General features: G+C 25.9%; 1 protein-coding gene and 1 pseudogene across 4 annotated transcripts; one reads left to right on the top strand and one right to left on the bottom strand.

The window, feature by feature from the left end:
- Positions 1-8,380, top strand: part of LOC113387072 — a 30,327-nt pseudogene extending 21,947 nt beyond the window's left edge.
- A 1,731-nt stretch (positions 8,381-10,111) lies between these two features.
- Positions 10,112-14,168, bottom strand: LOC113385273 (dual specificity protein phosphatase MPK-4-like). 4 transcript variants are annotated; one of them, XM_026623113.1, is made up of 10 exons: positions 14,047-14,168; positions 12,606-12,777; positions 12,412-12,543; positions 11,730-11,829; positions 11,579-11,665; positions 11,326-11,474; positions 11,078-11,233; positions 10,590-10,841; positions 10,282-10,338; positions 10,112-10,215 (listed from the first exon to the last, which is right to left on the bottom strand). In XM_026623113.1, the coding sequence occupies exons 2-10, from the start codon at positions 12,697-12,699 to the stop codon at positions 10,112-10,114; spliced, it is 1,131 nt and encodes a 376-aa protein (XP_026478898.1). In that variant the 5' UTR covers positions 12,700-12,777; positions 14,047-14,168. The 4 variants fall into 4 exon arrangements, with proteins under 4 accessions (XP_026478898.1, XP_026478901.1, XP_026478899.1 ...); XM_026623116.1 differs by having other exon boundaries at positions 10,590-10,838; XM_026623114.1 differs by having other exon boundaries at positions 14,016-14,119.
- Between the last annotated feature and the right edge of the window lie 977 nt (positions 14,169-15,145).

The raw sequence follows: 15,145 nt of genomic DNA, 5'->3' as shown, positions 1-15,145 counted from the left end.
TTATATGTTATTGTACAATTCGAATACCACGTTCAAGATTTATTTGAAACGGTTATATTTGTTCAACTGTGTTTCACAATATCGTCAAAATGGAAGGTTATTTATTTTTTATTATTTCTATACATCAGCATAAAACTGAAATTATAAAATCATACATTAAGGCTGATACTTGGTTTTAATTGTTTTGTTTAGTTATCTATCATCTTTATTATGCAGTTTACGACTTGGACAATTTGATTCAAATCCTTTTCACATTTATGAAATTGTGAAAGTGAAAATGTAGTTTTTGTTATCTACATATATTAATAGATCAATAAATATTTATCACAAGATTTACTCAATGGTTTTCTAATCTAATCTAATCATTGTGTGCTGCCAATATCTAATTTAATGCACCTAAATCTCAAGAGAAACAAATCAAAACTCTAGACATAATTAATAGAGGATACTCATTACAAAAAAATACAATTTATATGTCATCGGACATGATTTTGAGATAAATGTAAAATTGTTTTAGTCCATATTGTACAGAAAGTACCCACTTGATTCACGAAGCTAAGAAAAAATGATATGTTCAAGGAACTTAATTTATGTATGGCAATAGAGATAAAATGCTGTGAACTAAACAGACATTAAAGAACGTAAAATAATGTTTGAAAAGTATTATTTGCAAGACAAAGTTATATTTGAATATTATATCTGGTCATATCTAAAATTTGTCTCTTGCCTTGCTGCTTCATTTTCCTTTATTTTATATCAAAATATTCCACTTCAAAATATGAAACCGCTTTGCACGCCTAATTCCAAATTGGATACATGGTAAAATATTTTTGCAAAAACGTCTTATTTATACCCTTATATAGTCTTATATATAATATTATGAACATTTAAATAATTTAACGTTATTATTCAAAATATAATATATGATATTCAGGGAGATCATACAATTAATGTGTCTAATTAATTTACCTCTACAACTTATGAATTAATTATAGTTTATAGTTACTTTTTATGTATTTTAGGCAGCAGAAAGTTGGTATTATCTATACAAGAACTAAACTAACCATTTGAACTAAAACGCCATTAAATGAAATTATAAACATAAAAATATGAAAATATATAAATATAATATATTGATACCAATAAATGCAAGAAATAACATACTTGTCGAAATTGGTAACTATTTGTCATACATTTATGATGTTCATCCTAATTCTAATTTATTGGTCTTTAAATTGTGCGATTTATAGAAAGGCGGTAAATTTCGCTATTTAGAATGATCTGTAATTTTATGAAAGTAATTATAATGTAACAAAGGGTAATGTTTTAATATTAGATGAATTGGTTCTATTTTTTGGACCGAAATACAAAATAATAATTTGTTTAAAAATTTACTGCGCTTCGGAATATTTAAGATTTTTCGGCATACATTTTCAAATGCCATACCGGTTATTGTCACTCGAATAACAATCTGCATTGTTTTAGAAGTCTGGACTATGTAAACTAATAAACATAAACATAATGACGACTTGTGCGTGTTTCTTATGCGATGCATTTATATTATTACAGACGTATTAATTTGCACAGTCAATAAATAGAAGCCGTTTGATCGACATGCACGAATAATTCATTTCTGAACTATAAATTTTAATTAAAATTATAATATCCTTTCATAGTGTTCCGTGATAGTAAAAAATATGTGCGTACTTTAATTCAAAATATTACATATGACTTTTAATCCAGCTCTAATAAAAGTTTTTTGGAAATAGTTGTTGGGTGACTGTCAACTGTTACTTTAGAAGCAGTGTTTTTAACATTTTTTTTATTTAGTCATTTTATATGCATGATTCTTGTCTTTTTAAAAAGAACAGTATGAATATTCTTCTGTATTGCATGCATGTAAATAATTTTACGAAAATCCTAACATTGTTTCTTCTATTCTCCTTCAGCTTGTTGTATACAAAAACTTTCTTTAATGCTATTAAGGAGCTAAACAAACATTTTAAAATGTAGGTGCTTAATTTCATTTTTTTTTCAAATTATTTCAAATTTTCACTCTTAACTCCGATAAAATTGATCAAACTAGAGTTTAATTAATTATAATTTTTTATTTAAATTAATAAGTTATGGAATACACTTGAAATTTTGTGCAGTATACCTCATAAGAGAATTACACTTTTAAAATTCTTTTAAAAAACATTTTAAACTGTATGTGCTTAATTTCATTTTTTTTAAATACTTCAAAATTTTCACTCTTAACTCCGATAAAATTGATCAAACTGGAGTTTAATTATTTATAATTTTTTTATTTAAATTATTAAGTTATGGAGTACACTTAAAATTTTGTGCAGTATACATACCCCCTAAGAGAATTACACTTTTAAAATTCTTTTAAACCTCGAAATGAATTGTTAAAGTTAATAATAATGCTCAATGCTTATAAATATTTTCTGTTATATACATACAGACATTTTTTGGGCATTCAATTTGATATCTAACAGTCTTTTGAAATGCATTGCCATTGAAGTTTGCATGCATTTAAGAAATTGATATTATTGTTGATAACAATTATGGTACATTGTATATATTGTGTTAAATCGCTGTACTGTCTTTTTTTATTAAAATGGTTATTGTTAAGGTTTAATAACATTAAAGTTATAATTTAGAAAATTACTAGAATATTAAACAATGGCTCAAAATGTTATTCTCAACAATACTGAACAATTCCCAATATTTTTATATCTAGTATTTGTTTTAGTTATAATTAATCCCTTTACTAAGACATATGAATAAGTATAATAACACTTAACACTTATTAATTATTTCTATTTTATCGATATGTTAAATATATTATTAAAATATTTGAAACATAACTCTTGTTCATTTTTAGTTATTTCATATAATAGGTTCGTCCGAAATTTTTGATATAGATATGTAATATGTTTCTATGTGCATATATATACAAAATGTTATAAATTTATAATTCCAATATATTATTTTGTAGACTAACAATGGATCATGCAATGAGCCACCACCACGGTATGATGAATCATTCGATGATGAACCATTCCATGATGGACCACAGTCATCATATGGCACATGATCCCAAGTCTTCCATGGAACTTCCAGTTCATAATCCTCCAATGGGTAATTGTTTTTGAATTAATTTTTATAATTAATGGGTAATCCTGCAGAATTATGCAAAAATTTAATAAATCTGTTAAATCTATCCATTGTTTAGGTGAGAAATTAGTGAGCATAGATTTTTCTGATTTTCATAGATATAATTGAATCCCTAATAAAATAGTTTAAATTATGAAGATAGGTTTGTTCAAAGTTTTATTTATTTGCTTCAATGTGTAAGTTTAAGTTTCAATCACGATGGATTTTAAATGGAATTGAAACGATTTTTTTTTATCAAATCTCAACTGGTGTTGACGGCGGCAATTCGCATTCTAATTTTATAGTATTCGGTGAGCTTAAATTTCTGCCATTCTTTGTCAAGTTGGTTAATAATCCTCTTGAAAGTTTGTCATTATCTTCATAATTTCAATTCTTGAATGGATGATTATTCTAATATTGTCTAATTCTAATAGCTTTAATGAAAATGAGCTAATTGTAATAATTAGAATATATAGTTGAAAAGAATATATATTAAATCTTTACTAATTTTGATAGATCACACTGGTCACATGCACGAAGATGCAGCACCAAATATGGAACACGACCATAGGAGTGGTTCAGTGGATCACATGATGATGTCAATGGTGGTAAGAAAATTTGGTATTGTTTTTTTTATTTATACTCAAGTTTTCTGACAAAATTTTAAAGACAAATAAGACAATTAACTTGTTGGAATCTCTAACTACTAAGCCACGCTGTGTCTTTAACGCATGTAATAGACGCCTAATCCATATTTTTAAATCATCTCTTGTATAATTTTCTATTTAGTTTTTTCTCATTAAATATAATATATAATATATAATATACTACCAATATGTGATATAATCTGCTATACCTCTTCTATATTTCAAATTGGCTTACTAATTAGAAATTTTTAAATTTTATCATTTATGTGCTCAATAATATGGTTCAAAAATATATTCTCTAAAGATTTTTTCAATAATATCTTGTATTATTTGTTCATGCTGATTATATTTATGATGTTATGATCTGTGAATAATATTTAAAAAATGAAATATTATTTAGAATTAATTTCTAAAAAGAACTATACAACATTAAGTCGTAAAAGTATTTTACCGATTTGAATTGATTCAATCAAAAAATTTAATCGCATTTGTTAGACTTCTGCCTATTGCAAGCTATTCAATAGAGAAATTTTCAAGCGAATGCAATAGTATCATGAGGTAAATCAATCAGGGTATATAAATTCATATATATTTATATGCATATTATATTATAAAAGTTACTAATTAATACATAATATATATATTATACATAAATACATATATAAATAAATAAAAATATATCTACATTTATCCGTAAAACTAATAATAATGATTAGGCCATGATTTATGAACGGTGCTTTAATTAATTTATTAATGATTAAGAAGTGTTTCTACATTATTTTTATTTATCTTTTAGCATAGTATAACGAAATCAAATAAATAATAATAAAAAAATCTTTTCACATTTGTAAATGTTACAATAACCTTATTATGATTACCGTTGACTCTTACCCTGCAATTTCTCATCGCTGGTTTCCTCGTATTGTTAAATCGATAAAATGAAGTTCTTTTAATAGTTTGACAGTTTATGCCAGAATTTCCAATTTTCATCAATCAATTTTTGAATTATGACAGTTTATATAAATGCATAACATCGATTATATTCTAGTCGTATGTATTTTTAGTCATTTCTCAAAACAATGTTAGAATGTTTTATAAAATAAATTCCTATATTCATTCGTTTTGGATAATATGCGACTTGAACGAAATGATTAGATTAAATATTCTACATTAACAATCATGTAGACAAATTTATTTCATAAAGTAAAGAACTTTTAGTTGATAGAACAATATAATGAGAAATAGAATTGTGAACTATATCGAACTATTTTCGCTTCGTTATTTTATTTTTTTACCTGCAGGTTTTTTTTCTTCAAAATACCACAACTTTTTTCTATAGATAAAGTTGCTTTTTTTTAATGCAATATCAGTTTATGCTCACTTGGTCTGAAGATAAAAGTTTATTTTTGCTCGTCACTATAATAAGATTACCGATTTATCCAATATTACTAAATAAAGTTAGGTAAAGGTAGATAAATTGAATATTTTATCATCGTTGTTTAATATGCATGTACTCCGTTAAACATAGAAATAAAGAATTTAAAATATATTATTAAATTCATCAGAATATAAAAGAATCTTTGAATCAAATATACTATGATTAGATTCAAAGATTCTTTTCAGCAAGTATGGGAAGCGCTAGTGCCGTGAATTACAGAAACATTTAAAATATAAAAGATGCTTTATTGTTAATACAAATATATTCACTTAAAGATTTTGTTCAATGTGATGAATTGGTATTCATAAATATTGTTTGCAATATTAAAGTATAAGATTTTTAATATAAAAAACATGCCAACATGCAAAACTAAATGTAAAAATTGGGAGTCAGTCCGTGTCGGTTTAACCACCTTAAGATATCGATTAGAAAACAAAGTGATAGGCAACCTTTTATTATAAGCTTTAATTATTTTTTTGTAATTAATACACTACTCACAGGGCTATAATATTTTAAGGATTTGGTTTTCATTACTCTATCACTGTGTAAAATTCATCAACATCCCAGGCGAATAAATTGTAGGTTCGTCTTGTTAGAAAATCAGGAACAAATTCATTAGTCGTATTATTTCTAGATAATTATTTAATACCAAATTTTATTTTGTTATACTTATTACAAGAATGATTTATCCAACAGTTTCATGGCGGTTGCACAGAAACCATTCTATTCTCCTGGTGGAAAACGAGTACCGTAGCCGGCCTGATAGGATCAATGATTGCGATCTTCATCACTGCTGCTTTATATGAATCCCTGAAGTACTATCGGGAAAACTTATTTTGGAGGACACATAATTCATTACAATACAGAGCAGTCGCACATGAAGCAGGAGGAGTGAGTTTATTTTATAATAAATTAATGCCCATCTTGTAAATACTTACTTTTTATGATTTAAGGGTAAACGTGGGGCAGCTGCATCCAGTGCAACGGGTAGTGGTGGACAAGCGGCTGGAGAAGACGGACGAATAGTGCAGTAAGTTTTATTTTCCATATTAAAAAAAAAAATTTTATCAATATCAGTTTATCAATAAAAATGCAACAAAATATCGAAATATGTAATATATAATGATGAATTATAATTTTTTTCGAATAGATTCAACTTTCAGAATATTAAATGAATTATTATTCATTCAGAATTTACGATGATGAATTATTAGTAAATAAATATTATATATTTAATATAATATTTAAATTTCAGCATGGTCGGCGAAGTTATACATAAGCAGCCGTAAGTTATCACATAAGATTTAAGCATGCACTTATGGTGGCCGTTTCTTCTATTAATACTTTGATTAATAAATAAAAGGCTTGTAAACAGCTTTCATTTTTTTTTACAATCAAGTTTTTCATAGTTTTTATTTTCTGGTCACAATTTGCACGATTGCACCTTTTGTTTTAGTTAACATTTTTTATAGTTTATTTTTTTATTTTACTTTGCATGCAGATATTTTTTCATATGTATATACTTCATAAGCTATTATAACATGCACGTATAACATATGCTGAATATTAATAACTAATATTTTACATATGTCGAAATAACGTACACTGATGATAGAATATATTTTTCGTAATTAAATTTTAATTAATTAATGGATTTCTGAAGAATTTAATCTTTGTGCGCCCGAAAAACAAATTTTAATCGTTTTGAAGCATCTTATAAGACTTGGATTGAAAAGAGACAAATATTTGAATATATTAATTGATAGAAAGAAACTAAATCTAAAATAATATTGATTTGAATAAAAATTAAATATAAACTTGTAGTTTAAGACAAAATAATCAAATGCAATTATATTTTTCTTCCCGCAGGATAAGTTTAGTAATGAGTCAAAAATTGAAAATGAAAATTCTTGCATATCTTCTTCGAATATTTTATTACGGAACGGGAAGTTCCAGCAATATTTGCCTTAAAGCACCACTAGTTCAAATATAAGTTATTTGTTTTATTCGGTATGAATATACTTTTTATTATTATTTTTTCTATATTGTCATATTTTGCCTATTGTCTAATTTAGTTATTGTTGCTTCGAGTAAATTACTTTGATTTGAGTGACAATAATAATAAACAAATCTTTTACGTGGTCTGGTAATATATTCACATTTATGTAAGGGTAGGTCAAACCGTTTCCTCTCTCATAATTATTTGTATTATGAAAACTGAATATATCTCAAAAACGCAGCTACACTAATCGATTAATTTTTGTAGTGTAGTAAAATAATTGAATTTTATAAATCGTTGAGTCTAGCATAAGCTGTTGGAGACCTGCTCTAAATTGAATTTAGATTGAATTTTATATAAAGTCACTATATCCAGAAACATGATCGAATGTATGTTTTAATTGATAATTGACTCATTCTAAGCAATAGTATTTCAAAGTTTGGTTCATATTACAATTCCTAACAAACTATTCGTTAAAGTTCTGGTGAAAATCGCCTTGCAACATTACACATCTGTCATTTACCCAATTGGCAGTCTCTTCCTAAATTAATAGTTCCAAAATTATCATCAGATCACAATATGTATATCAGTGTGCGTTTAATTTCGTAAAAATTCCTCTTAATTTTGACACATTCTAATCGAATCTGACTTCAACAGGCAACACATGTTGAGTTGGATGAACGTCCTACAAACGATCCTGCATGCGGTCCAGGTAACAGTGTCCTTTCTCCTTATGTTGGTGTTCATGACGTACAATTACTGGTTATGTCTGGCCGTGGTCGCCGGGCTTCGACTGGTTACTTCCTGTTCGGTTGGAAGAAATCTGTAATAGTTGATGTAACAGAACACTGTCACTGAGTGTATGGGGTATCTTAACACATATACAATAATTTGTTAATATATAATATATACTTTGGTATATCTAAATATGCAATCACGTAAGTGCATGCGCCGTTGATTGGTATTGCATATAATTATTTAATGCGTATAAATATGTGTATATGTAAATAATAATTTTACTGATAAACGTTAAGTGCAAGAGGACGTATCGTTTATTGTTATTTTTAATATATTGCATTAAGTTCTTAATTCCCTTGAAGAAACATGGAACAATATTGCTTGAATAGTAAAAAATGAGAGAATAAAAAAACAAAAATGTAAATGTTTTTTGAGAAATTAAAATAAATTTACCATTCATCATGCTTATTATTCAGAGCTTCCAATTTTTATATTTTTGTTACAAAAAGTGTAATGTTATTCTTGTTCATAACGTATACACACATATGTATATATATATATATATATATATATATATAATAAATATATATATATATATATATATATATATAAAGTTAAAAAGCAATGATTCTTTTAAGTTATTTAATTTAAACTAATTGAACTTCTCAATTTGTTTTTCTTCGTCCCTCTATAAACAGCTCTAGAAAATGTTATTAAGCTATTGATAATATGCTAGTATATCCAATCATTTTTTTCTTCAAGAGTATTAATAACTTATTTTAATAATTTGGATTCTATTTTCCTTTAAGTGTGGTTGATGTGTATGAAGAGTATCCATGTTTTATATTGAAGGAAATTTTAATATTTGTTATTTTTATAAATGTAATATATTTAGAAGTTTATGAAATTGTTTTTAGGAAAATTACAATTACAGCCAAAATATCTTAATTTATAAAACTGGGTAGATATAGATTTAGATATCTTATTTTTACAAGAAACTTTTAATTTATTAAAATGTCTTGTGTTTAAAATGCTTGGGGGGTTTATATTTTTCAAATCGGGAGCATTCAATTTAATATTTTATCATTCCTGTGACAAATTCAATATTGAAGTATTGAATTATTTTTATATTAATAAAAATAAATGAATCACTGTATTAGCATATGATTGTGAAGTTGACATGAAGCTCAAATACTTGAGATTTTTGTTAGCGTAATTAAATAATTATAAGGAATCTCGTTTTAAATAGATGTAAAGAGTTTTTTTCACTTTTGTCTTGAATAAGCGCTGGCACGAATTCCGAAATGACCCGAAAGAATTTGTGAATTGCGATATTTTCTCGTTTGAGTTGGATTTAATATTTTCTTGCGTCTGACAATGACTTATATTTTGGGTATATTAAAATTTTTATGTAGTTAAATTATATCTAGAAGCCATTTATAAAATAATAAATGATCACTTTTGCGCAGATACTGATGAGAGTTTTTTATTTGTTAATTGAGTGATTGTAGAACATATTCATTTTCAAAACTATTTAAATTACCTTAATCGAAGAGGTTTGTAAGAATGTGATCATTAGCTGCGGCAAAGTGAGTTTGTAAAATATCATAATATTATCTATAAAAAGAATACAAAGTTTTTAGCTAAGGAAAAAGGTGCAATTTTTTATCAGAATTATAAATGATTTTGGTCAAGCCTTGCGACGTATATTACATATTATTTTAATTTTGTTATTATATTTCATTCTATATGTATATATATATATATATATATATATATATATATATATATACATTCATATATATATATATATATATATATATATAATTTGTATAAATTATGTATAGAATTATTAATAAATATTTGGGGTTATCAAAACAAAGTTGTATTGTTTAATGTGTGCTTATTGAAGTGATTAGTGGACATGCATGAGAAGCGTTGTTTCCATTGTAGCTTATTTAAAATATAAATAAATCTATTATGTTATTTAAATACACTAAATCTCACAGAATTGTCAAATAATTTTATTTTTCAACAACAATTTACAGGAATTATTAACACTCATGAAAACATTTAAAATTATTTTCATACTTTCGTAATAATACTGTAACCAACATCAATAAGAGCCTATATTGTAGATTCTATATTTTGAACAACATTTGACCATTCTACTTTTGAAGGGACTAGATAAAATGCAGGTGACACTTTCGTTCCACAAGGGCATTGGCATCCTATCGATATGGAAACATAAAAGAACACATATTATGGTTGAAAATAAGCATCAAGAAAAATCTTACCCATAAGCCAATTGAAGCTGCCAAGTTTATTTTTACAATGAGGACAATACAGTTTACCTGTAAGTAATATTCATATAAATTTATATATTGTTTAAAACTTTGATTTATTGCCTGTTCTTAATTTTCAAATATAGATGCAAAGATAGTAATAGATGAAGATTCATGCAGACTAATATAACTCAAATTATGTTATTAATTTATGTAAAGAAGAATTACCGTAATTGACAATGTGAAAAAATCAAAGGCGAGGTTATGATTTCATGAATTTTCATTATTTATCATATTTTTTCGCCCATTCAAAAAATTACCTTGAGTGTTATGAGTAACTTCTTTCATCCATGCAATTGGTTCAACGAAATAAGTTTGGGAACAGTTTGATCTCATATTTGGAATGTTTATGCTCTCATTCGACTGACTATTTTCTGATGTTGATTTTGTTTTAGAACCAATTGTTGCAACATCATCTCCACTAATTGAAGAATTAGTTATCTCATTTTCTGATGCACTCATATCTGACATAGTTTTTATTTCATCATTTTGAGATGTGTTGCTCATATCTTCTTGAAATAAATAAAACAACATATTTCAGAAGGATGTTTGATGCTTATCAATCTAATAACACTTTGACTTAATATCTATAGCATTTATAACTTTATATATCGAAAAATATTTTTATGAGAGTATCTTAAAACGTTTGGAAGGTAAAATCTAAATATTATTTAATAGTTAAAAATAAATATAACGTTCGTTTTTGTTAAATATGTTAATGCACATAGTTTCAAATTATAGATATTACCTACTGATTTTCCTTTTTTATGTGTAATTACATTTGATTGGCAAGCTAAAATTCTTCTACATTTTCTGCATCTATAAACTAATGGATCAGGCCTTTCTTGCAATAATGCTGGATCAGGTTGTATGAGCTCCATACAACTTTGAGGTAATATTTTAACTAGAACAAAAAAAAAAGAATTTTTTAGTAATAAATATTAAGTATTGGAACAGTTTGATGGCATGCAGTGATAAGCCAATTAGATAATTTACCTTTTCTAACTTTATCTGCAGCAATTTTAAGCCTATACATTTTATATTTATTGTTCGTTCTGTCTATTTTCGAACCCATACTGCCATAAAGCTTCAACTGCGTAATAAACCCTGGATTTGGGCTTACGAGGTTTCTTTTTGATTTAACTCTAATAAACACAAATATATATTAATTTGACTTTATGAAAGAGGTTTACATTAAACACCTTGAAAATTGTGTGCTTTCATTACAAAAAAATATGTCTAAATGTACCTTTGATATGCTTCCTCATATTGTAAATTGTATTTGTTCATAAAATATGCAATAATTATGGCTGCACTTCTAGACATTCCATAATAACTAAATAAAATATAATATGAATTATTATTTCATACATTCAGAAATCCATATGTGATTACTTTACCAATGTACTAATATTGTTAGATTATTGTCCAATGCTTCAGATATAAACATGTTTGTGCATTCAAATACTGATAAAATATCTTCTTTAGGAATATCAGTAACTGAAATTCAATGCATAGCAATTAAAAACAACATGTATTCGTTATATTGTAACTAACGTTATATTGTAACTAACATTATATTGTAACTAATGTTATATTGTAACTAACATTATATTGTAACTAACGTTATGTTGTAAGTGTAGTGAAATTATATCAAATAATAATTATTCCATTATTATTTGTTATATATATATATATATATATGTATATATATATATATATATATTATATATATATGTATATATATATATATATATGTATATATATATGTATATATATATATATATATCTATCTTCTCTATCTATCTATATATATCTATATATGTATATCTATATCTTATTAACTCTTTTATTTACAACTGTCCAGTATAGGACATTCAGTAAATTTAATGGTTTTACAATAGTCTGCCGAAAAGGTACATTGTATACTACTTTGACATGTTGGAAAAAACAACTCAGTAGTTGTTTTTTCGATATAAAATTCACAATATTTACTTATATATTTAAATTTAATTATCTCAAACTGTTTCAGTCAACATAAAATTTATATTTATATTATAAATGATATCTAGTGCTACTTACTTTGAATATATTTGGTAATAAAATTTTCATTTTCAGTTATATGTCGAGGTAATGGAACTGAATCTATTGTCAAAATATATTTAATATTCAATTCTGTTAAAGTGGGAATATCACATGCAGCTGTAACATTACCTGTTGAAAGTACTAAACTTATTATTCATGCTTTTATGAAATAATGGGATATATTATCACACCTAAATATAAATTTTCTTCTATTAGATCAAGGCTAACCGGCCCACCATCAAAATCATCCCGAGTTAACACAGCTTCTTTCCTAACTTTTTCCATTTCAATTAATATACTAATGAAAAATAGGAAGAGATCATTTTCAGGTGACAAAGTATTTTTTTCATCTTTTGCCGCATTCTATTTCATACATTTAAAGTTTGCTAATATAGTTTGTGCTTATTTATGAGTTATTCATAATTCTTTCAATATATTTGATTATTAGAATATATATGAAATATTTATGAATTTTGTTTATATAAATTTCATTATTTATGCACAAAAAATGAACATTCAATTGGGTATTCTAGTTTTATAGTTATTCATAATTCTTTCAATATATTTGATTATTAGAATATATATGAAATATTTATGAATTTTGTTTATATAAATTTCATTATTTATGCACAAAAAATGAACATTCAATTGGGTATTCTAGTTTTATAAAGGCGAACAATATAATTTACAACTTTGCCCAAATTTAGTCACTTGAATAAACGTAATATTTGTTAAAAGCAGAATGAAATATCTCTAGTGCTTAAATAATATGATAAATGTATTAGTTTTTATTTGAAATACGTAATACTTATTTTATTATTCGGGAGAGTTAAATAATAAAATCTTATCGAATATAATCAAGATTAATTATTGTTACAAGGAGTAATTTTATGAATGTATATACGTATCCTCCTTCAATATTCATTATAATATCGTTATAAAATTAAACAAAACACTTATTTTAAAGCAAGTTTTTGAGTAAACACTAAAAAAATTATTGAGTGTTTAATCAAAATTGCTTAGAGTAGATCTACATAGTTAAATGACATAAGAAATAAAGATAGAAAATAATTTCTATAATGTTCTAATATTAAGACTAGAATCAGAACTGTTGAAAATAATTGTGAACTAAAAACAAACAGGCGTAATTGTAGTTTATGAAACTCAGTCAAATGAAGATATGAGAAATACATAAACGAATGCAGTGTTATTAACAAAATACTTGATTTATATCAAATAATTAATTAGAAACATCACTCGTGTTTTAACAAACTAATATCAAAATAATGATTAATTACACATCGTAGTTAATTGCTGTAGATACAAATCAAATCTCAGATCTCAGTTATAAAATTAAACAAAACACTTATTTTAAAGCAAGTTTTTGAGTCAACACTAAAAAAATTATTGGGTGTTTAATCAAAATTGCTTAGAGTAGATCTACATAGTTAAATGACATAAGAAATAAAGATCCAAAATAATTTCTATGATGTTCTAATATTAAGACTAGAATCAGAACTGGTGAAAATAATTGTGAATTAAAAACAAACAGGCGTAATTGTAATTTATGAAATGCAGTCAAATGAAGATATGATAAATACACAAACGAATGCAGTGTTATTAACGAAATACTTGATTTATATCAAATAATTAATTAGAAACATCACTCATGTATTAACGAACTAATATCAAACTGATGTTTAATTACACATTGCAGTTAATTGCTGTATTACAAATCAAATCTCAGATCCGAGTTGAACTGTCATCGTGAAGTTCGCAGTCGATTGTTGAAATGTCAAAACATTGCACAAGAGGCGGTGCCATCTTTAGAACTTTCACACAAAGCATCGTAATTATTAAAAATGGCCGCTAGTGTTTTCACTTCTTTTGGTCTTGTCAGACGTCCGAACTAGACTTTAATGTTTATTATGCAAATGTCGCTTTTTAAAAGCTGTGCTTCCAAAACGCGTCTGTGACTCCGAGCATGTTTCGAATCTAAATCGTCGAAATTGCGGTCTTACAATTCGCCTACATGGAAAAATTCAAAGTGATATGTTGTAAAAGGTATGGTCTTAGTAAATTTGTTTCATGTTGAAAAAATTGTATTCATTGTTGGTGAAATCATGAGAATTTGTAGTGTTCTATTTCCTGCTTTTCAAATGTACAAAATACCGGTTGAGTTTGAGTGAAAAAGTGGTCGATTTAGGCTTGTGATTGTTTTGTGGTTCTAGATGGATTTGGTATATCGTCGTGCGATTGAATCCAAACTATTGTAGCAATATGTTTGGTAATGCTATTTAAGTGTGTTTAAAAGATTTTCAGTGGTTTTTGATATACTAGTTGTAATAAATAATCAATCGGAACAGTGCAATGGCATTATTAAAATATCGCATTTGCAGCATGTAAGAAACCATAATACCTCAAAAATAATTTGAGAATAATGATACATTTTAAGGAAATTACTATACGAAATTATGATCATTAGTTTAACTATTAACGCTAATCTGCAAATGACTATAAAATATGCGGAAGGAAAAAATGATCCCATTAGCTTGGTTTTTATTTGTGAGACACAAAATTCCTTTCAATCCATTTTTGTATTGCAAAATTAATATTCTTCTAGCGTGCACATACCCTAAATATATGCTTTCAAATGAAATTGCCCGACACTATGCTTTTGTTTATATAATCTTATCTTTTAAATTCTCCACCTCCTTATCTTCATATTATG

The sequence above is a fragment of the Ctenocephalides felis genome, unplaced genomic scaffold (genome assembly GCF_003426905.1).
Source record: "Ctenocephalides felis isolate EL2017-DRISC unplaced genomic scaffold, ASM342690v1 CF-g0.4_SCAFFOLD_03571, whole genome shotgun sequence".
NCBI lineage: Eukaryota > Metazoa > Arthropoda > Insecta > Siphonaptera > Pulicidae > Ctenocephalides > Ctenocephalides felis.
This window is presented reverse-complemented; position numbering and strand designations above follow the sequence as displayed.

What these genes read in the sequence shown, in the direction of transcription:
- LOC113385273 (XM_026623113.1), bottom strand. Translation starts at nt 12,699, where the DNA reads ATGGAAAAAGTTAGGAAAGAAGCTGTGTTAACTCGGGATGATTTTGAT. An exon ending in AGAAGAAAATTTATATTTAG is followed by an intron (nt 12,544 to 12,605) that starts GTGTGATAATAT and finishes TACTTTCAACAG; the next exon opens with GTAATGTTACAGCTGCATGT. An exon ending in AGTTACTCATAACACTCAAG is followed by an intron (nt 10,339 to 10,589) that starts GTAATTTTTTGA and finishes TATTACTTACAG; the next exon opens with GTAAACTGTATTGTCCTCAT.